We start from the raw sequence: 23159 nt of genomic DNA on the forward strand, positions 1-23159 counted from the left end.
CCAGAACATGTTCAACATTCTTTATTTTGTCATAGAAGGAAGAAAAAAAATATACATTTAAACATTAGAAGCTTATAAATACTAAAAAATAAAAACTCTTACAATTTTTTCCTTTCATCAAAAATGTCACAACCTGTTTTGCTGGCATTGTCCTTAGCTTGTTGCGGTGTAAGCTTTTCATATTCACTAGGATTCAAGGGCTCTCCATTTTCATCCAATTGATTATTTGCAAAGTCCTCCTTTATTTTTTTAGAATATACTGCATTGAACAAATCTTGCGCAGTCAATTGGGGTTCTGTAAATTCTTCCACTCTATATGATACATATGGTTTCAAAGTAAACCCTTCCAATGAAGGAACGATTAGTTCAGGAATCATCTCTGGCACTTCAACATATCTATCATTTACTCTGAATCCAGTATGTCTTACACCTCTCCCTATAATATTTATTATAATAATTAATACAGATTGATTTTATTATGCATATAATATCTCTAATTTACACTTATATAAATGTATTTAATAATTGAGAGATTACAAAGATTTAAAATAATCTTTGTAAATCATTCAGACTTTTTGCAATCTATCTTGTTGCTCATAAAAAATACATTTTATGTGTGAAATAAAATATATCTTATTCATGCATATATCCTTGTTTATGAAACAATCTTGTAAGAAAGAAATCTTCATGAAATTAATCTATTGTTCAAAATAATAACATATTAAAACGAATATAACTCACTATCTATTGGTATATCAGGATCTGGTTTCTTCGCCTGTTGCTCTTTGAAATTACGACTGCCACGTTTATTGTATAGTAAGAATTTTCGAAAATTTCTCTTTCCATGGCAAATGCAGGAAGTCGCGATACCACGTCGTAGTATCATGCACGAAGACGCCATCGATTTCTGCTGGATAAATAGCGAATCGATAATAAATACACTGGATCGAATAAATAATTTAAAATATAAAAAATGCTATTAATATTTTTTTCAGGAATTGTATCTAATATAACCTAAGATTGTTTAAAAAGATGGGTTAACTTTTAATTGACCAAGTAGAAGCGCAAAAGCATTCGATCGACGCTGACTCCACTATTTTCCTTATTTTATTTTCTTTACCTCTTATCGAAAATATACACAGTATACACAAACAATGTTTTTTTCTCGGTTATGTATTTCTTTTCTCTGAAATAAACACTGAATTTTTTAAAACTCATGCAACGTGCTCCATCTAGACTCTAGACTGCTTTCTCTCAACTAATCATCAGCTGACAGGGATGAGTTCCGTTTGACATTAGGAAAGTTTCGAAGCTTTTGATTGACGAAGAAAGAAATTTTTCAAATTATTTCATCCTTGTTGTTTCCTCAAAAATTAAACAAAGATAAATGATGCTCGTGAACATTGCGATTGCTAAGTGGAACATAGAGTAATCAAACACTTGGAAAGTAATGTCAAACGAAACGCGCGCATCGATTGTAATGTATGGTATAAAATACAGTCGACAGCTGAACGTGGATCGAATATGTATATGTATAGTTTGGTAATCACGTTTAGCCATTATCTCACAATTGCTCTTAATTGCATTAAGTTGATTAATAGTAATTAGTAGACCCAACGTTGTACGTTACATCTTGTGACATATAGTCTAACATTCTTAGAAAAAAAATATAAATATATAGAAAACTATTTAATAATGGATTATCGTAGCGAGCAATTGATGAAAGATGATGTATTAGAAGTAAGAAGCACATCCAAGACGAGCACGTAAGTAAAATAAACAAATATATAAATATTCTTTTTTGTACTTTTATAAAAAAAGTATATAAATTATAAAAATATTTGTTTCAATATGTTTACATAATAATACAAGAAATGCATCTGCAAAAAGCAATAAAGAGAAAGATGTCAAGTCTACAAGCTCCTCATTGTGTAGTAATCTCAAGGTAGAAATGCAAACGCTGCGAATATCCGAGGAATCTGAGCAACAGCTCTATGACAGTCTTATACATATTTATGGAAATGTAAATGTGTATTTCTATTTATTAAACAAGTGCTCTATTGTTCCTTAATGAAATTAATACAATTTTTCAATTTATAGGATTTTAAACTGACTGACAGTGCAGAACTTGAAAACAAAACATCAAATTTAGACAAACAATATTGGATGGGACGAGGCAATTTAGTTGTCAAAGGAATAGTAGATTATTCTTCTAAAGATACCATACCGAAGACCCAGGACCAAATAACACAGCAATTTGCAACATCTAAATTAGAAAGCTATGGGTATTTTTTCAGAATAAAATAATTTTGTTGTATCTGCATCTCTTTGTATAATATAAAAGTTATATTTCTTATTTACAGTTTTCATATTTCACATTGTATACAAGCTTTAACGTATACAAAAGGCAATTTGGGAAAATCTTTAGAATTGTTGTTCTACAAATACTATGGAATTGAAAATATTCAAAAAAATAATTCTGAAATACCAGATGCTGCTGAATTATTGGAAAGAAAACAAGATGAAAAGGAGGCACTTGAATCGATTTATGGAGATGCATTTCTTGAAAAAATAAAAAATTGCATTTGGACAGTACAATTAAAGTTAAATTATTTAACAAATAATAAAAAAACTGAAAAAGAAGTAAAAACCGTGCAAGAGAAAAAGCAAGAAAAAAAAGTGTGCCAACTTTTTATTCATAGTAAATGCAGATTTAAAGACAAATGCAGATTTCTACACCAGTTACCACAGAAAGTATCCAATGTGCCAATTCTAGAAGATTCATTTTTCACACTAGAAATAAGATTTCCTGAAGGTATGTATACAATTAAATATGTTAATTGAATTACATATAATTAATCATAATGTTCGAATTATTTTAACGCTATGACATGGATTAATAAAATTATAAAATAACAATTTGTTTCTTATAGGATGTAAATATCCATATGAACCACCATATTTTTACTTTTATAAGAATAATGAAGTATTTCCACGTATAAAATGCCTCAGGATAATAAGAAGATTGCACAACGAAGCCTTATTATTATCTCTTGATGGTGTTCCATCAATATTTTCTATAATTTCACTATTAGAAAATGAATATGAAATGAAAACTTATTTAGAAGAAAATAAGGAACAATTTTTACATCAATATGAGGCATTGTGCCCAAAAGAACAAGAAAAAGAAGAAGAAGAATTGGCTAGTCATTACAAACTTGGTAGCACTAATAAGAAAAATAGAGATAATATCTCCTGGGAACAGATTACTGAGGAAGATAATTTAATAGAAAAAAAATTTATGGATAAGCAAAAAAATCTTCATTTTATTTCAATGCAGAAGACACGAAAAAAATTGCCAGCCTGGTCCAAAATAAATGAAATTTTAAAAACTGTACGCGAAAATCAGATTGTTATCATTTCTGGCGAAACTGGATGTGGCAAAAGTACTCAGGTAACACATTATAGTGTTCTCTCTTTAAGTATGTAGATCAGAATTTATATATAAAAAAAAATTTCAATAAAAATGTTACAGGTACCACAGTTTATTTTAGATGAGTGGATTATTAATAGATCACAATCGGAGGATAAGTCTCACATTAATATAATATGCACTCAACCGCGAAGAATAAGTGCCATAGGAGTTGCAGAACGAGTGGCAACTGAGAGAGATGAAATTATAGGAAATACTATTGGATATCAGATACGTTTGGAGAGCAAAATGTCTAGTAAAACACGACTAACATTTTGCACCATAGGAATATTACTGCAGAGATTATTGGGGAATTTGGAATTATCGGACGTGACACACGTTATAGTCGACGAGGTGCATGAGAGAAGTGCCGAGAGGTAAAATGCTTTACATTTCTCTCTTTCTTTCCCTTTTTTTGATTTTTACTTATATATTATTCTTTTTTTTCTAGCGATTTTTTACTGATGCTTTTAAGGGAATTGTTACCGAAAAGGCCGTCTTTGAAAATAATACTAATGAGCGCAACACTTAAAGCTGACGTATTTTCCTCGTACTTTGGAAAAACACCAGTTGTAGATATTCCGGGAAAAACTTTCCCAGTCAAGCAGATTTTTCTCGAAGACGCACTCGAAAGAACAGAATATGTTCTCGAAGAAAATTCTCAATTCACTCGTAAGATCAAGTATGATTGGGACCAGTTTCAAACTGATTTGGAAATGGCTAATTTGAAAATTGGGGAATTATGTTCCAACACACCTAAAGAATCTATTCAGGACGAAAATTTGACGTTGATGCAACTCGTCAGCAGATATCAAGGCTATTCCAAGCAGACGTATAAAAATTTATTCATTATGAATCATGAAAAGATTAATTTTGAGTTAATAGAAAAGACTTTAGAATGGATTGTTTTCGGAGAACATGACTATCCCAGAATAGGTTCTATCTTAGTAAGCATTTATTTGCTATTTGTATCTATTTATTTCTGCTGTATAATAATAATATATATTATATTAATTTTTTCTACAATATTTTTAGATATTTTTACCAGGTATGAGTGATATTCTTACATTGAAAAATCGATTACATCACAATAATAATTTCTCACTAAAGGATAAAAGATTTCTTATCATACCTCTGCATTCGAGTCTTTCTAATGAGGAGCAAAATCTTGTATTCAAAAAAACCAAAAAAGATGTCTGTAAAATCGTACTTAGCACAAATCTGGCTGAGACGTCTATAACTATAGACGATTGCGTATTTGTAATTGATACGGGAAAGATGAAGGAGACTAGATTTAATTCGAATCAGAATATGGAAAGTTTAGAGACTTGCTGGATATCGCGAGCGAACGCTGTACAAAGAATGGGTCGTTCTGGTCGAGTAATGCCCGGAGTGTGCATCCATTTGTATACCTCACATAGGTATATCTTAGCATTTTTGTCTCGAGAATCTAACATAATGTATAATACAAGCATAATAACATAAATATATTTAATTTTCTAGATTTAAATATCACTTTGCTGCACAACCGATACCAGAAATACTAAGAATTCCTCTGGAACCGCTACTTCTACATATTCAGCTTATGCACATAGGAAAAAAGGTGGATCTGTATGAGATTTTGGGTAAGAATAAAGCTCTTTGTATTTTTATTCGTTCTATGTATATTCGCCGTTTATCATAGAAGTAATAATCTATACTTTCTTAAATTTTTCAACAGGAAGGATGATAGAACCACCGACGACCGACAATATTAAGAGCGCGATAATACGTTTGCAGGATGTCGGCGCTTTTAACTCGGAACATGTATTAACGCCACTTGGTCATCATTTAGCCAAATTACCTGTAAATGTACGAATCGGAAAATTGATATTGTATGGCGCGATTTTTTGCTGCTTGGATTCCGCGCTTACTATCGCCGCGTGTTTGTCGCATAAGAATCCGTTTAACGTACCAATTGATATGGCAAAGAAGATATATCCGAAAAAGAACTTTTTCACGGCTGAATCGGATCAATTAACCATCCTCAACGCTTATAAGGTAGGTATTAGGCAAAGTTATTTCTAATTAATTTAATAAATATTTCCGCTTGAGAGACATTACTTATATAATTTTTATTTTTTTTACAGAAATGGTTAGCCGCGTGCTCCCACAGCGCTTATGCTGGCGAAGTATTCGCCGAAAAAAACTATTTATCCATACAAACATTACGTACTTTAGTGGATATAAAATATCAACTTTTGGAGTTGTTAGTATCGATTGGTTTCGTACCTATTAATTTACCCAAAAGACGACCCAAGATTGACAATATCTTAGAGATCACTGGAATCGAATTAAATGTCAACAATGACAATTACAAGCTACTGCAGGGTCTTCTCTGTGCGGCATTATATCCTAACATCGTAAAAGTTTTTACACCTGGAAAGTCATTCCAAGCGCAATCTACTGGCATGATACCAATGCAACCTAAACCAAACGAGTTAAAATTCAGAACGAGACACGATGGTTTTGTCAAAATTCATCCATCGTCTGTGAATTTTCACATTGGACATTTCATAAGTCCGTACTTAGTATTTCAGGAGAAAATCAAAACTAGTCAAGTTTTCATTAAGGAAGTGTCTATGATTCCAATTCTAGCTTTAATATTATTCTCTAGTTATGAATTACGTACGGAAATGCACAATGGAAGGTATATGCTTTCTCTGGACGATGGTTGGATTATGTTCGCAATGGAATCGCACAACGTAAGATTACAATTGTGATGAAAAAAAATTAAGTATTTATTTTTAATATACGTAACTTTGTTATAATATATTTTCAGGTGGGGCTACTCTTGCAAAGGATAAGAATAGAATTGACAAAATTATTAGAGCAAAAGATGAAAGATCCTCTATTGAATCTTTTAAACCATCAACAGGGCAAACCAATTATACATACGATTGTAAATATAGTAACAAAAGAATAGACAAGAAAAAATATTACTTTAGTTATCATAATAAATATTTTATAACAGAATACACATGAGGCCTTAAGAAAAAATAAACATTGTGTTATATGTTATGTGAAAGGAATTTTGATATAATCTATACAGAAACTGCTATTCTAATATATAACATTTTATTTTTTATTAAGGCAATATATCGACCAGCTTTTGAAGGATCTAATTTTGACTTTGCAATAAACTAATTTATATTCAAATATCAAGTTTGAGTATACATATAATTTCAATAAAGAAAATATTGTATGTTACCTGCCAACACAACTTTCATTTTGCAATATCAAAACAGTCCCTTAAAAAATTTGAAGTATTTCTAAATTATCTACTTTCTCTCTTTTTTTCAACCGTTTACTTATCACTATATAGTTATACATTTTGCACGGATGATCTTGTAAAACAAATCTAATAACATATTTATAATTTCTTGGACGGATTTAAAAATTTTACCCATATAATAACAATTAAATTACTGCTTTACCTTACGAGGATTTTTCCGAATATAACTCTTTTATCATGTGATCAATTTTAGTTTCCTGGTTCGAGCACATGCGGCGGTAAAGTTGAAATCAGCTGACGAAATTAATCCCCACTTTTCCGACGCGCACTCTGTTGATTATCTGAAACCCACGTGGTGACGATAGTATTGTGAAAGTGTTGGTAAAATTTATAAAAAAAAAATAAAATATGGATTTCAACGATAGTCAATGTCCTGAGGAAAAATTATCAGTTAAAATGCCGAATGCCTTGCCGTTATCAAACTCTATGACGGTTCCTGATGCGAAACACGGTAATAACTTGCTTCTCATAATTTCCATTCATTCCACCCTCATCTGTAATGATTCTACAAATAAGTTTGGAAAAATCGTTGTGATAATTAATAATAATTAATGATATGAACCTTATTGATAAGATGTATAGAGTATAGTGTATTATTATCGATAAATCGTATTTTGCTTTTGTTTGATAGAAAATTGTAGAATGTCTTCTCTCAGTGTTATTGCTCTGGAATATGATAATTCCAATTCGGATGTAGAGAACATAGAAACAGATATTAGCAAGACTGACACGGAGAAGATAGAAGCAGAAACTAACAAAACTAATGTGGAAATAGAAGCAGACATTAACAAAACTAATATGGAAGTAGAAGCAGATACTAATAAGACTGAGATAGAAACAGAAACTAAGAAAATTGATGTGGACGAGATAGAAACAAATACTAACAAAACTGATGTGGAAGAGAAAGAACCAGAAATTGAGAAAACTAATATGGAAGAAATAGAAACAAACATTAACAAAACTGATGTGGAAGAGACAGAAGCAGATATTAATAAAACTGAAAATCAAAACACTATGCCAGTTGCTGAGAAACAGACTTTGCAGCAGTACCGAACAATTGAAGAAAATGTATTATCTTCTTGTGAAGAAACTGATAGCGAAGACGACTCTAGCTGCAGTAGCAGTAGCAGCAGTACCACTGATAGCGACAGTAGCAGCAGTAACAATGACTCAGATGATATTACTAGTACCAATAATGCCAAGTACTATTATATTTCTATAAGAATAAAATTAACACATATACATTTAATCTTTTTTTTAAATAAAGGTAAATAATATATAATTAAGGCGTGATATATATTTTTAGAAGAAAATTTTTTAGAAAAAAAGGAAATAAAGCGAACACGATAAAAAAGAAAAAGGAAATAGAAAACGAACTTGATGATCTTCCACCAATAGAAGATTTGAAGATCAGCGTTCCTGAAGTCTTGTGTGATCTCTTAGGCGAGGTAATCATTATATAAACAATATATAAATATACATAAATTTGTAGAAATAAACAAATGCAAAGCTTATAAGATAAATTAATATCATAATAATTTCAGTACATATTAAAAGTTATATCTTTTGTCATTGAATCTAGGTCGATAAGGTAGTAGAACAATTAGTGATTGTAAAACCAAAGCCGGATAAGCCTACACTTCACGTTGATACAGTTTTATTTGTGGAGAAAGGAGAAAGAGCGCTCGGCAAAATATTGGACGTGTTCGGTCCTGTGAGCGAACCAAATTACTGTATTCGCTTCAATAGTTCCGAACACATACAGGAAAGCAACATTAAAGTGGGCATGTCGGTTTATTATTGTCCGAGCAATAAACAGTACACGTCGCTCATCTTCCTACATGAGTTACACAAGTCAATATTTTGATAAATATAGTACACATTATATGCCTGATTATATGACGCTAATAAACAATTTCTTTTGCAGAATGAAAGGTTTTGACGCAGTGGGCGATGATGAGCTGCCGGCATTTTCGGATGACGAGGAAGAGCAAGCTTACTACGAATCGCTGAAGCAAAAAAATAACAAAGACGGTTCCGATAGCAACACATTACGGAAACGGCAACGTACATCGAGTGAGTATTTCTCAAGCTGTTAGTATTAATTAAATGACTGAGTAATTACTATCGATTACTACCGTTTTTCAGGTTTTACTCAAAATAAACCAACAATCGAATGGCAATCGAATCATCCGTGGAATGGAAATGCCAAATTTCAGTGGAAGAACCAGAAAAGGCAGCAGCAGGCATTTAATAATAACTTTCAATCACACAATGGACCATATGCTTACAATAATTCTTGGCTGCAATATCAATATCAAAGTAACATGCATTGGCCACCTGTTCCAAGAAACATGCATCCTATGTTCAATGGACCATCGTTTAATGAGTCAGGTTTGCCACAGTACGACAATTACAATTCAAATAGTTCTGCTGAGGCCAAACAATATTTTCAAGGTGCTGTACCGAATTCTCAAAGCAACAACATGCAACCCCATTATCCTAGAATTCCGTCCGGTGCTCCTCTGAGATTCAATCCTATGATTCTACCCCTTCCTCCAATGGGCTATTCTCAATTTCCCAACGCATCATTTCCATACATGTCTTATCCGATTTCTGCGCAACTACCAATGCATACGAATGCACTTTGGTCATCTTTACCGCCTCCTCCACCTCCTTCGACGACCAATGATTAAGATTTATTTTAATTTAATTAAAATAATATATCTTTATATTTTTTCTGTATTCGTATAAGCTTATGTATAGGTCACTTCCTTAAAATGGTTGTAAATAAAACAAATTTTTATGTAGGTATTTTGTGATAAATATAGAAAAATTACACATTTATTCAGATGAAGAATGACATTTTTCATAGTTATTAGTCATTTATCTTATTGGTTAAAAAATTATCGTCTTTCAGTTTATTTACAACAGACTCTTCTAATTTCTGTTCTGCTATCGCAATATCATTCTTTATTTCTTTGACGAGTTCCTCTGGAAGAAAAAGTAATATAAAATTACACACATAAGAATTATCATAAATTATAAGAATGGTAATTTATTTACTCATTTTATACGACTATATATTTTACCTAGAGAAGGAAAGTCCCTTTCTGGTCGTATATATCCAGTAATTATCACTTTGATCTCTTCGCCATAAAAGTCATCGTGAAATTTATGCAGTAAATGAACTTCCTGAAAACAATTAAAATATACTGTTTTAATTAATTTTGGAAATTTAATCAATGAGAATTTCAATTGTTTAATATTTCTCGTACCATTGATTTCTTCTCATTTTTATAATAAGGATTCCAGCCTATGCTGGTGACCATTTTATAAACTTGTCCATGCAAGGAAGCCCAACCATAATAAACTCCAGTATCTAAATCTTTTGGCAAACCATTGACCACAGGTTCTGAGAAATTAGCTGAAATAGTTATGAAAAAAGTAAAATTTTTATTAATTTTCTTTTAATACTTGTAGACAGTAATAGTAATATCTCAATTAACCATGGCACTATTGATAATACATAGGGTGATATATATATTTAAATATCTTCTGATTTTTTTAAATATTTAATTAAAAAATATAAAATGTAGAGATTAATTGCTATTAATATATATAATTAAAAATTTTGAATATACAGCGAAAATGGATTTTTCTGCACTTCAAATATAAAATATATATTTTTAAAGTTTTAAAGAGAAGACACAAAGTGTAGAAACTGTAATTAAAGGTGATAGGTCTATTGATTCAAAATTTTGTAAATACATAGCCATGGATGTTGTAAAAAATCCTAACCTGCAGCAAGGCTTGTTTCTGCCAATATTGCGTATATAATGCAAACATTAGTTGCAATAAGTAAAGAAGCAAAATTGAAAATGTGCCAGTGAAATTTGTTTAGTTTTGATTTTTTAACAACAGAGAGAATAAATGAATTACATATGTCATTATATGTCTCGTTTTTTAGCATTGGTGTAACATAATTAATACTTGCTCATTTTTTCCCCTTTAAAAGTTAGGTCGTTTTGAATTGCAATATGCATTTTAATTGATATACTTTCATCCTGAAGAAAGGATACCTGTCGGAATGCCGAGTGCTTTGGAACCTCTGCCGAAGCCCTTGATGACAGTTCCTGACACGAAGTACGGTAACCACTTGCTGCCCATAACTTTCGTTTATTCCACATTAATCTATACTAATCCGTGAATAAGTTGGCAAAAGCTGTTGAGATAAACTAACGATAATTAATAACATGACGTGGCACATCCTTATATCGTGCATTCTGTAAGCCAATACTTGACACTAGATCGTGTTTGCATTTGCAATGTATGTACCTATATCATATGACATATAACAATCCTAGCAAGTCTTGACCGAATGCAGATCATGTAAAATTTAGATTCCTTTTTTTAAGAATTTTTTTTTTTTTTTTTTTTTTTTTTTTTTTTTTTTTTAAGAGAAGATTGTAGTCAGATTAACATTTGTTGCATTTTCATTTTTAATATTAAAGTTTGTAGATAAAAATTAAAAATGAAAGACAATAGTTTTAATAATGTCTTGTTAGATATATCTAATCTTATATCTGATAGCAACACTATATCAACATTTTTAAACATTTTTAATTGTTAAAAAAGTTTGTTTTTCTGTTAATCGAGATGTGCTGATACAATAAAAATATTTTATTAGAATTTAAGTCTTTTTGAAATTTTAAATATTATCAATCATTGAAATATTTTACATTCGCAATATCATATATATGTACATTATCAATAATAAGTTATTATTATAGAACATTTTTTTTATCATAAAAATATATCCACCGAGATTTCTCTTGTAATTCTCTTTATTTACTATAAAATTATGTTTTTAACAAATTGCAAGAGAATATAATAATGTATGTGTGAAATATCGCTCGAATAATGTTCAATGAATGAATGAATAATTATTAGACAGAAGACAATAAAATCTGCTCTTTAAAAACAGCACCTTTCTTTGCGCGATACTTTCTACAATGATTAATAATATGTATATAAGGATAATTTAAATTAACATAATTAATTTAAATATCACATATATATTGTATAAAAAATCCTGCAACGACTGAGATGTCCTTATAGCAAAATTATTCATAAAGATTTTATATTTATGCGATATTGATCTTTCTTTTCTTCTTATTTTATTTCTCTCGATTCAGTTTTGCGGCACGGATATTGTGTAATATACAGCCTTGCACTCATTTATCACACAAAGTGCGGGGTAAATTGGGGTAGTTTTTTTTTTAAATCTATGTATATATGTATACGTATGTGTGTATCATAAAAGTAATTATAAAAATCAGTTGTAAACTTGCTAATAAAAACATAAACACAAAATTCTCTACATAAATACAGATAAAGTTAAAAGCAGAACAAGACAATTTCTTTTCTTTAAAATTAAAAAGTAGGCTTTAATCAGTAATTATATGCTATACGATTATCATGCTCGATATTGATAAAGATGATTATTCGAGAATAAATAAGTCTGTAAGCATTATATATTAAAAAATTGGTATATACTATGTATTTAGAAAATAAAAAAAAAAAAAATTAAGATTGTTGGAAATAAAAATGCGCCAATATATTTTAACGAAACGAGCATGTTTTTAGAATTCAAAAAAAGAATGCATTCAAAAATAATTGTATTATTTATACCGTAATTGTATTTTATATATCCCAGGTACACGAAACGCAAGCCGTACACGATGAGCTTGCATCTCCTCTTGCCGGATTTAATCAAAGATTTTTTAATACCGTCTCAAAATCACGGATCTAAAGAGCATCATTTTTTTACTCTTATATGGCGTACACAAGCGAGATATTGTATATTCTAATAGACTTTGATTCAAACTCAAGGATTGAAACTGCGATATTCGACATATAATTGTACATAGTTTCAATACGAATATATAACATATAAAATATATAATTTCAATTAATTTAATTTCTAACGATGCATAAGAATATGTAAAAATCATGTTACCATGTTTATGCATAAAAATATAAATAAAAAAATTACGATTAATATTAATTATGAGTTGAATTATACAGATAATATAAATAAAAAATTCTTTACATGTTTTAAATTCGCAATTGTCACAAATAAACATACAGATTATTTTTGTTTTTACATTAAAATTATACTAATTTCAATCCTTGTTTGAATCTTTGAAATATTTCTATAAAAAAAAAGAAAAATATATAATATTGCAGATATTTTTATCGTGCTTTACACGTGTTACGTATGAAAGAACTCTCACGGTACGATGCAAAGTTAACGTGTCTTTATTACGTGTGTAAAATGACCCGGCAGCTCTATATCATTTTAACAACGGCATTATTATTATTATTATCATTATTATGATTTTGTTCAGCTCTCTATGGCTCGATTTAAGCTTTTGCAGGCGCATACATTCACATTCGCGGAGACTATCTGATTCGATGTCTTTCGAGTTGCTGCATGCGATGAAGAATAAGAATTTTTTTTCCTTTTCTTCTTCTCTGATGTGTGACTGTTTTTTTTAAGGAAATTCGCAATTTATTTAATATGAATCTAATTTGGAAAGCGCAAGTTCCCAGATATAGATTAAACAGATTCACAAGGCATGCCAGCTACTACGTTATTACTATTACCCTACTTTCATGTCATTATAATCATCTCGTTACTAAAAATAATATAATAACTAATAATAATTATATAATGATATTTATATCACTAATTAATCAATTAGCTGAAATGGCCATTCCTCTTGTGAGTAGGAATAATTAATAAGTAAATAATCTTTAAATCTATCTCTCTCTTCGTAGCTTTAATTTCTAATATTTAATATAAGTGCTTATCATATCTATAAGTTCAACAAGGTATCCTCGACAATTATTAACGTAACAACTTGCCAGCAGCGCAAGGACTAAATGTGTCTTAATATTTCTCTCCCTCTCTTCTTTTATTTTTCTTCATCTCTATCTCTTGTGGCCGCAACAGTATAATCTTTTTAATTAATCCCAAGGTCAATGAGTTAACAACGCAACATGTTATGCAAGCATTACTGAAATCCTGTAAATATCGATTATATTTGGCAAAGCGACATGTAAACTCGCTGCTTATTTTTGCTGTTTGCAATATATAGGCCCCGCGCGCGGAGGCATACTTTTTTTTTCGTGAATGCATTCCACAGGCATCTAGGCACAACAGATATAAAAGTAGTACACTCAGAAGTATTCAGATATTTTCGTAGCAATCTATTATTTTTAAAATAGCACTATCATATACATCCTAAGATAACGCGCACCAACATATCCTTTTCTCTTCGTCATCTCATTTATTCGTTTCTTAACTCTCTTTATTCGTTTGTTTAACTACAACGAGCCTGTAGTGTTAAAGCAAGTACGTATATTTATATATGTATATATCATTTGCACATAAATGGAAACGTTATTCGCAAGATTGTTAACACAACAAGCTCGCATAGCGCGCATAGTATGGGTTACAACATCGAGCATACGTTTATATCTTCGCGATCACATTCCCGCACATACATAATCTCTCTCATCAGTATATAAAATCTTTTGAAGAATATACCAAATCCGTTACGACCGCAGTATCCGTAATCATCTCGTTTTACATACTTATCCGTGTATTATTTTATTATTGAGACGTAGAAAGAAAGTATCATCTCAAAGTGTCTCCAGTGTAATGAAGATTTTACGAGTAATGTATTTAGAGCCCTTTTCGCTTACCATATGCTATGCATATTTTATATAACAATGTGATTACAGTTCCACTCACAGCTGTAATTTTCTTTTTCTCGTAATGAAGAAATAAATACAACGCATTTCTACGAAGAATGAGAGTCTTTTCTGTAAGCTTCTACGAATACCTATACACTGTCTTTGAATCGCACTATGCGCGGCGGGAAAAAGTAGGGTTTTCTTTTTCTCTATTAAAGTAGACAAATACAATGTGAGATACATGCTGAAATAATAATACGGTTATTGATTTCGCACAATGGGATTCTTGTTGCCAAATTGTTTGCGTTCTTATCGCCGTTTCCTTTAGAAAAAAAGCTAACTTCCGATGTTACTACAGCAAAATAGAGGATACATAGGAAGGGCTTGTGGTAGAGACTAGCAATTATTCGGATCTGGCGGCGTGACAAGGTATTCATCGGCGCGTTTATGATCGGACAATGCCCGCATTGTATATGAATCTTGTGGTAAATCGCTCTTCCTTCGTAAAAGCGGTTTTACTTTGTTTACGTTTGTCATTTTCTTCGCCTATATAAAAAACAAAATGTACATTAAAAAAAATTCACCGAAATTCTTAGCTTTAACAAATGTAAACAAATTCATTCATACCTCATTAGCTCTAGCTTCAATTTTCTCCAACGTAAGTGGAGTTTGATCTGTATCACCGTCTTCGTCGGGCGGCGAGTTATCTATATGTTGCGGTGACGTGTATATTGTATTATTCGTTGTTGCTTTGTTTGTTATATTGTAGTTTGGATGCCTCATAGCGAGCGCTTCTACGCGCATCCATGCTTCATCTCGATCTTTTATGAGTTTTCGCTCCCTTTGACGTTCCTATCGCGTTCAAAACAGAAAAAAAACTGTTACTATTATTTAATCTTTTTATAAAATCAAGTCAATGTAGAATTGTGTAGGTCTGAGATTATAATTATAAATTAATTCATATTTAACGTTCAATACACTAACTTGTTATTTTTCACTCTATTATTTTTACTTAATACTAAAATCTTTGTTTCAGCGAATTTATTTATCCACTGTATGCGTTATATTAAAAATATAAACAATTAATATAACAATAAATATAAACCCGCGAAAATACCTGATAGTATTGTGTTGTACATTCATCGAATACTTTTTGATTCATCTCCATAAAAAGTTTCAGAGCGTTGTAAATTAAACCATGGATCGTCTTGTTCCAGTGATTGCGGGAGTTTCTATAAAAAGCTGGATACATTATCGGTAAAATAACGGAGTAATTGTCCGATATCAAGGACATTATGTATTCGTTATTCCAATAATAGAGAGCCCTTTCCGCTACCTGAAAAAGAAAAACAAGCAACGAACATGGAACGTTGTGTAAAACGTAATCATTAAATTGCATGCTTACCTGGAAATGCGGTGACGATACACATTTGGCTAGTTGCCTAAATAACGGATCCATGACCTTTTGGAATTCAGCTGGCTCGATAACATCTAAGATCTCTTCAAGCTCGTTCAAGAACATAACTTCTTTAGGGGAATGTGTTTTTGGCCAGAACTTCAACAGATTTCTAATCACTGGTTCCGTTAACGACGGATCCTTTTCCAAAAATTGGACGACGCAGTACGCTAGTTGCGGATGGTATACAGATAATGACTTAGCCTTGTGCAAGGGTAGTAGGACTTTTAACAAAAACACCTTGTGCTCTTCCTTCAAAGGCAGAGCAAAGCCGTTTATAATACTGTGAAAAAAAAAATAAAGATCAATGAATACAAAATTTAAATTATAATAAAATATATTTACATATCATATTCTTAGAATTATTATTATATTTACCTTCCTAAGATTTCAAGCAACTCTGCGATGCCATTGTGATGCTCCGTCTCGTATATAAATCGATAGAAAACATTATTTATCTGTTTCCTAATGTACGCTCTGAGACCCAGGAATTTTCCGTAAATCCTATGAAGGGTCGTCTTAAGAAAATCTCTCTCTCTCGGATCTTCAGAATCGAACAACTCCAAGAGCTGTAGCACGAATTTTTGATCTATGTAGCGCCTCGCTATAGATGGCTGGAAGTCCTGCGACTCTAACAGCCGCAAAAAAAATTCGTAGACAAGTTGTAAGTGCGGCCAAGCCGCTTCCAACGTCGGCTCATCCTCTTCCGGATCAAATTCCGCGCCGTTAGGATTTGACGACGGAGGTAGCGTCCGGAATAGATTTACGGCGAACTGTCAGGATTTTCATAATCTTAGTAAAACTTTCTTTTTTTTTTTTTTTTTTTTTTTTTTTTTCAAAGCGTCTATCTGATTCAAATTATGTTTCCGTGTCTTCTCTGTAAGACTATGTAAATGCTAAAAATTTGTCATAGAAATTTTATGTATGTAATACACATTTTTATGAATTATTCTCTTATTGTATGATCTATTGTGCATTGTTATCGCATACAGTTTACTTCTATTTTTATGCAAAAATTGAAATTCCTATCACTTACATAATCTTGCATATTTTCAAATTCTTAAATGATATACATAATTTTTAATCTCAATGCTTTTTCCATGTTTTATGCAGAATATATTAAATGCTATTGCTTACCATGTTTACCGCTTCGGGATATATCGCTTCGGTAATAACATTTTTGTTTTTGGTTACATACTCGACCATCTCGTGGAGAGCAGTGCGCTTTACCTCCTTCCATTTCAAATCTGACAAGGGATCGGACTCGAAGTCGAAGAGGACGCAGCATTGCCGTAGCTTCTGTATAAAAAGTTCCTCCCGTTCGTTTCCCTGTTGCGTTTCTGGAATCAGATAACCGGTGATTAATAGGTCACGCCGCACTCGACAGCTTTTACGATAAATACAATGCGATGGATGTATCGCGTACCTTGTCGCTATTAATCATATTAGTCTACATGAATATCGATGTACGCCAATACGACGTAACATATTCGAATATATTCTTTTTGCACTGCCTGATTCTTTTTCTCGTTTGAATTATTCTACTGATGAAACAAATAGCTTTTTCATTTACCTTTTTGACACAAATGAGAAATGATTCTCGAACGAAGTTAAATCCCGATAATTTACGTTTCATACTTCAGCATCAAGATATTATCGACGGAAGTACAAAGTTCTTATTAAGGAAACATCATAAACTGAAGATTTTATCATTCTATTATACATAAAATTGTTATATACAATATATAAAGAACTGTGTTGCACATAAATGTGCAGAATATTAACATCGGTCTCGATTTTGAAATAATTTATAATATTCTCGATGTATTTGGGAATAAAGTTAATTTAATTTAACAAAATATTTCTGGTAACGATAAATACGTCTGAAGTATAATTTATACCGTTGATAGAAGCACACGATAAAATTCTAATCGAAATTCTGTTTGCTTTACTGTTCCTTTCAATAAAATATATAAACAGTTATTGTAGATATTAATAAACTTCTTCGTTTTATTCGTCACGAAAAAGATAACCGTAAGATTGTTTTTAGCAACGATGTTTATGCAACCTTAATGAATGGTTAACTTTTGATACATAATCTTAAAAATGCTTCGCTTTCCTCTGCAGTTTCTGCAGGAGAATCAATAACGACCTTCAAAATATCGCGACTGTTACCGAGAGGCATTATTTATCGCTTACTATTCTTAGTAGTTTCCATAATAGAAGTAACGAGATCGATTGCCGGATTTATTAAGATTGACCATTTCGCGCAAACGTCTCATCTTTCTAATAATTCTTTCACTAATATAACATGGATTTTATAAAAACGAAGGAAATTGTAAACATGATTTATCGAGATATAATTCCTTGTTATATTAATAGCCATAATAATACATATATTTAAATAACGTATTAATTTTGTAATAAAACTACGTGCAATAGAGTTTAAAAATAATTTGCAAAATAATACAATTTAAAAACAATTTGCAAAACTGATTCAAGCGACCGGAGGGCTTTACCGATTAGAAGAGGTTGCAAAGGTTGATAATGCAGTGCGAAGGTCACCGGGTAACCCTTGCTCAAGTCCTGAGGCAACACCGTCGCTAAAGCAAGACCCTGATGAAAACTGGGACTTTTGGGCAGAGCACCGCCCAGAGATGGGCTAATTCCACCGACATGAACCATCGTGCGATATTGTGTATGTATAATCAGGATTGCGTTACAATTTTATACTCGCACTACACTTTATTCATTGGCGAATCTCTTCGAGATGAATATGTCGAACTGAGTAGCACAGAGATCCGTTTCTATACCTTTTCATAACAATTTGCAACACTTTAGATTCACACACACACATACACGCACGCACGTACGTAAACACATTCACCAGGATTGGTCTTCTGATATGTCAAAGTCGCGATCAATAAAATGTTCCCTGTCTTCGCGATTTTACTCTTCAATTTCCAAGACAATTTTCGTTATTGTGTTAAATTGAAATTTTACTTACAGACAATTAATAATTGAGTTTGTAAATATTATTACTTATAAGAAAATGTAATATCGTTCTCTGTTACATTTGTCCCCGGGTTTTGCGGATTTGACGGACCGACTCGGACGGAAACCAATTTCCGGAGAGTGTTTTTATTTTTCATTATCCACTTGCTCGACGATATTTTATTAGGCCACAGCGATTGTCGACCTTCAACGAATCACTTTTACTAGCTTCTCTTCCCACGTTATTTTTCGCATTGCTCGCGCAAAGGAAACGCGCGTGGTTTTGTTTTGCTAAACCATGCAGAAATATAACTGTTACTTTAAAGTAAATCAACGTGCATTGCGTTTGTTACAGTATGTTGCGAGAATATTTCCGCACAAATAATTTAATAATCTTGCATCAGCACAAATGTAATATTAAACTATTACGCACAAAAATTTTATTTACAAACGTACAAATCGATATGAATATGCAATATATGCAATATGAATATACAGAAGATTTGGTAAAAATATTATTTTCCGCTAACTAATTAACCTGCTTCATTCATTCTATAAATATTTAATTATTTACATTTTAATAATATGTTCAGACCATAAAGATTATTAGTATTTTATCCTGATTGATCAAATTTTCAATAATTTATAAGCGTGGAGTTTTACGTTTTCGATCTCATCAACTTATTAATGATTTTATCAAATGAATTTTTTGTAAAATTCAATAAAATTAATTTGCCAAAATTGCTAAGTCCACGAGTCACGATTTTTGCATTTGAAATGTGACTTTTCGTGTATGAGTGAATATTTATATTTAAATGTGTTATTACTTCTTTTTTTATTAGAGCTTTTATATTATTTTTCACTAAACTTGTTCACAAAGTTATTTTTCTGAATCACAAAACTCACCAACTATTATAAACTTTTTAAATTACAAAATTCACTTGCTTAACTAGAAATTGTCTAAATGATAAAATTCATCACTTTTCGATCGGAATCCTTTTAACCTACAAGCTTCATTAACTTTTTAATTGGCTAGAGAGAACTATCTTAATATCTTCGATCGTTCTTCACCATTCTCTTTAATCTATTTTTTTTTTTATTGCAACTATTCAATCTTTTTCAACAAATATTCCTAATATTTTCTGTAAAAATCCATCCGTCTGAAATAATGGAGTTTTCCTCACATCAGCGTCTTCAAAGTCTCTACCGAGCTTCGAAAGTCGATCGCGTCCGCCCTTAATCGAATTTTCCCACGGACTCGCGATAACAACCCTACCGATAACACCCGGCGTCCATTCGCCGCTAATTCCCGTCGTTGTTTAACGCTCACAACAATCTGTTGCTTCGTCCGCGTCAATCGATCGACCAGAGAAAGGCGAGCCTTCCCTCGGTCTTTCTCTCTTCGGGGTGTTCGCGTTGCGAGGCCACCCCTACGAAGCACCGGCGAGCACTAGGCGGCGCATTCTCGCAACTCCCCGGAACCCGGTGACCGCGTTCGTGAGAGACGGGAGGTGGGGGGAGGGGGATGATTGGGGGTTGAGCGAGAGAGGGCGACGGCAGGGATATTCGCCTAAGTGGCACCGGCGGTCAATGAACTCGCCGGTCCTCGCCAGGATCTCGCGGGTCATCTCTCGATCGGTCACGGGGTTGATACACCCTCCTCCCTCGTCCCCCTCGCTCCTCCTCGTCGAGACTCTATGCAGGTGGAGCCGCGGCCAGGTGGAGCTCTCGCGAGGGTGCGGGCGCCGGTCTCGGCGCGGCTGGAAGAGAAGAGATCAACAAGGGATGCTGAAATGGCTGGCGAGGCGAGGCGGGGGGGGGGGGGGGCGACGTGACTGTTTACGTTGGGAAAACGGGGAACCGTGAATCCGAGCGCCTGCGCGACCCCCGTCGCACGCAATCGATATACTCTGACGTAGAAGGCACTCTCGCACAACCTCGATTGACCGGCATTACATTGGGAAAGGACAGGAGGACCGATTTGTCGTTCTCCTCTCTTCTTCTCTCCTCTTCGCTCTCGTTTTCGTCTCTTATCCATCTCTCAGTTGTTTGTTTGATCATATGTCATATGTCTCTGCTAATTTGCCTGCCTGCTCTTTGCCCTGAACTAATTGTCCAGTTATAGTCATGCGTCTGTGCAGTTTCTTGTGTAACGATTTCTTTATGTCATCGATCAGGTTGATTTTAGATTCAAAGTTGTTTACAGTAATTGCGCAACAATCTCGTACGTCATGCGTAAAGAGATATGTTCGTTGCACGTATATATATATTTTTTTTCATTTTGATTATCATATGCACCGATAAAACAAATGTAAAAAATGTTGAGTTTCAATGCTAATTAGTTATATCATCTGATGAAAACAATAGCATTTTCAAGTAAGCTAAATCTTATTTCTCATATTACAAAACGAGCGAGCGCATGTGCTTTATTTTTACATTATACATATTATTTAAATAATGCCTCATACCATATTAAGTTTACAATAAAATTATTATGCAAAGATGTGTATCTAAACTTGGCGAGAAAAAAAAAAAAAAAATTTGAAAAATAATATTACGCTAAAACATTTTTGAAAATATAGACTTTACGATACGTACGTAAATGAATTTAAAATTATCTTCATTTTTAAAATAAAAAATAATTATGCTAATAAATTATTATATAATCACATTTATACAGCCTAGTTCATATGTATAGAAATATGTTTTATGTTAATCTTATTTTAAAAACAAGTTTTAGATGTAAACAAGAAATGACTGCATTATGCTTATTCATATAAATAATGAAAAATAGAGATGTATATCTCGTATAGGATACACTGCCAAATTTAGAGTTAATGCGCACATGTTTCACGTGACATTTATTGTACTTTACAATGAATGACTTACCGGACAACAACGGTAATTTCTGCAATTCCCGATTTTTCGATATATTGAACCTCGAGCTGCTTTGCCGTTTATCCTTCTTTATTACAGGTCCACCGGGTTGATACTTGATTTTGTTGATGAGCGTAGGTGGAGGTGGTGCATTGCCCACCGGAGGTCCCCCGGTCATCTTGTTTGCCTGTGGAAGATAACAAAAATGTTAGACTAAATATAAAATTTGTAAATAATTAAGATAAACGGATAATGTGTGTATGTGTGTCACGACGATTAATTTTAAATAAAATGGAATTTATATTTTTTTTAATGAAGTCTTTTTAATCTTTTAACTATTTGTTTTTTCGATTTGAAATTTTCATTGTAGAGATTCACATATAATAATATTCTTCATAAATATAAGTAAATGTTTAATTAATGCACAAGTAATCTATTTTAAGCTTAATCAAGTAGGTTCAATGTAAGTTAAATCTGAACAGACGTCGATGATTAGTGGATTTAATCCATGGTAACTCGTCTTCCTATTAATTCGAGTCGGCCGCAGGTGAATGATCGATCGCGAGCGATAGCTCACCGATCAGATTAATGTTACATACATAAATGGAACGCGAGGAGAGAAGCGACGTCGACCTCCATATATTGATGATACGTACGGTACGATGCGTAAAAAACTGCACATGCACGTGATCTCTTTATACCATAATATCAGAACTGGAACTGCAAGGTGTAAATTCACATTTTGTGCAATAAAACTGTTTAGCCAATGTATAGAATTAATTTTTCTTTAATAAAAAAAAAAAAAAAAAAACATCGAAGCACAAATCATTCTAATTAATCATCAAAAATCACAAAATCAATAATTAATTGAAAAATTTTTCGCGAATCAAGTTTCCCAAATCGAATCCACGTAATAACCTAACCGCAGTCTCTTTAATTGTTTTTAATGGATTTTTTTAATGCTTTGTTTTGCTAAGATATCAGATTCAGTATCAAATAATCAAGTGAGATAATACTGTTTAATTAAATTTTTGTTGAAAAAAAAGCCCCAAATAATTTCTCACTATATACAGAGCATATATTACATGTTTACGATCACCGATCATTTTACTCAGTTAACAGATGCGGCCATGAACTTTGTAAGAGAAAAAAAAAACACGTGAACAAACAACGTTCCTTTTAATCGTCTTTGATCACAGTTACAAAGTGGGTTATTCGAATGAACGAGGAAAGGGCCGCGAACACAAATGCTCTTGTTT

General features: G+C 32.3%; 5 protein-coding genes across 13 annotated transcripts in view; 2 read left to right on the plus strand and 3 right to left on the minus strand.

The window, feature by feature from the left end:
• Positions 1 to 6: 6 nt before the first annotated feature.
• On the minus strand, positions 7 to 1264 carry Mrpl41 (mitochondrial ribosomal protein L41). 4 transcript variants are annotated; one of them, XM_072898049.1, is made up of 3 exons: positions 1121 to 1264; positions 742 to 910; positions 7 to 436 (listed from the first exon to the last, which is right to left on the minus strand). In XM_072898049.1, the coding sequence occupies exons 2-3, from the start codon at positions 899 to 901 to the stop codon at positions 99 to 101; spliced, it is 498 nt and encodes a 165-aa protein (XP_072754150.1). In that variant the 5' UTR covers positions 902 to 910; positions 1121 to 1264; the 3' UTR covers positions 7 to 98. The 4 variants fall into 4 exon arrangements, with proteins under 4 accessions (XP_072754150.1, XP_072754151.1, XP_072754152.1 ...); XM_072898050.1 differs by having other exon boundaries at positions 742 to 907; positions 1121 to 1249; XM_072898051.1 differs by having other exon boundaries at positions 742 to 907; positions 1043 to 1225.
• A 206-nt stretch (positions 1265 to 1470) lies between these two features.
• On the plus strand, positions 1471 to 7257 carry LOC140668743 (putative ATP-dependent RNA helicase DHX57). The gene is made up of 12 exons (XM_072898034.1): positions 1471 to 1766; positions 1873 to 2023; positions 2101 to 2285; positions 2364 to 2815; positions 2934 to 3454; positions 3536 to 3849; positions 3924 to 4419; positions 4508 to 4893; positions 4976 to 5097; positions 5193 to 5512; positions 5602 to 6216; positions 6294 to 7257. The coding sequence occupies exons 1-12, from the start codon at positions 1696 to 1698 to the stop codon at positions 6435 to 6437; spliced, it is 3777 nt and encodes a 1258-aa protein (XP_072754135.1). The 5' UTR covers positions 1471 to 1695; the 3' UTR covers positions 6438 to 7257.
• On the plus strand, positions 7119 to 9616 carry LOC140668748 (uncharacterized). Of its 2 annotated transcripts, none has more exons than XM_072898043.1 (6): positions 7119 to 7257; positions 7438 to 8008; positions 8113 to 8254; positions 8389 to 8660; positions 8734 to 8882; positions 8955 to 9616. In XM_072898043.1, the coding sequence occupies exons 1-6, from the start codon at positions 7155 to 7157 to the stop codon at positions 9500 to 9502; spliced, it is 1785 nt and encodes a 594-aa protein (XP_072754144.1). In that variant the 5' UTR covers positions 7119 to 7154; the 3' UTR covers positions 9503 to 9616. The 2 variants fall into 2 exon arrangements, with proteins under 2 accessions (XP_072754144.1, XP_072754145.1); XM_072898044.1 differs by having other exon boundaries at positions 8128 to 8254.
• Rfk (Riboflavin kinase) lies at positions 9609 to 11232 on the minus strand. Its single transcript, XM_072898052.1, has 4 exons — positions 10889 to 11232; positions 10085 to 10233; positions 9899 to 10001; positions 9609 to 9800 (listed from the first exon to the last, which is right to left on the minus strand). Exons 1-4 carry the CDS (start codon positions 10974 to 10976, stop codon positions 9685 to 9687), a joined length of 456 nt encoding a protein of 151 aa, XP_072754153.1. The 5' UTR covers positions 10977 to 11232; the 3' UTR covers positions 9609 to 9684.
• A 2569-nt stretch (positions 11233 to 13801) lies between these two features.
• The window catches only part of LOC140668746 (serine/threonine-protein phosphatase 2A 56 kDa regulatory subunit gamma isoform), a 30057-nt gene continuing 20699 nt past the window's right edge, over positions 13802 to 23159 (minus strand). For 4 of the 5 annotated variants that reach the window (XM_072898038.1, XM_072898039.1, XM_072898041.1 and 1 more), the window contains 7 exons: positions 21913 to 22087; positions 17167 to 17369; positions 16408 to 16802; positions 15979 to 16312; positions 15691 to 15909; positions 15201 to 15425; positions 13802 to 15119 (listed from right to left, as the gene is read on the minus strand). In XM_072898038.1, the coding sequence (XP_072754139.1) occupies positions 14970 to 15119; positions 15201 to 15425; positions 15691 to 15909; positions 15979 to 16312; positions 16408 to 16802; positions 17167 to 17369; positions 21913 to 22087 (1701 nt within the window). In that variant the 3' untranslated portion in view covers positions 13802 to 14969. Of the gene's footprint in view, positions 15120 to 15200; positions 15426 to 15690; positions 15910 to 15978; positions 16313 to 16407; positions 16803 to 17166; positions 17370 to 18548; positions 19397 to 21912; positions 22088 to 23159 lie in introns of those variants that run through there. The other variant, XM_072898042.1, reaches the window with a different exon arrangement.

This window comes from Anoplolepis gracilipes, chromosome 8 (genome assembly GCF_047496725.1).
Source record: "Anoplolepis gracilipes chromosome 8, ASM4749672v1, whole genome shotgun sequence".
Classification (NCBI taxonomy): Eukaryota; Metazoa; Arthropoda; class Insecta; order Hymenoptera; family Formicidae; genus Anoplolepis; species Anoplolepis gracilipes.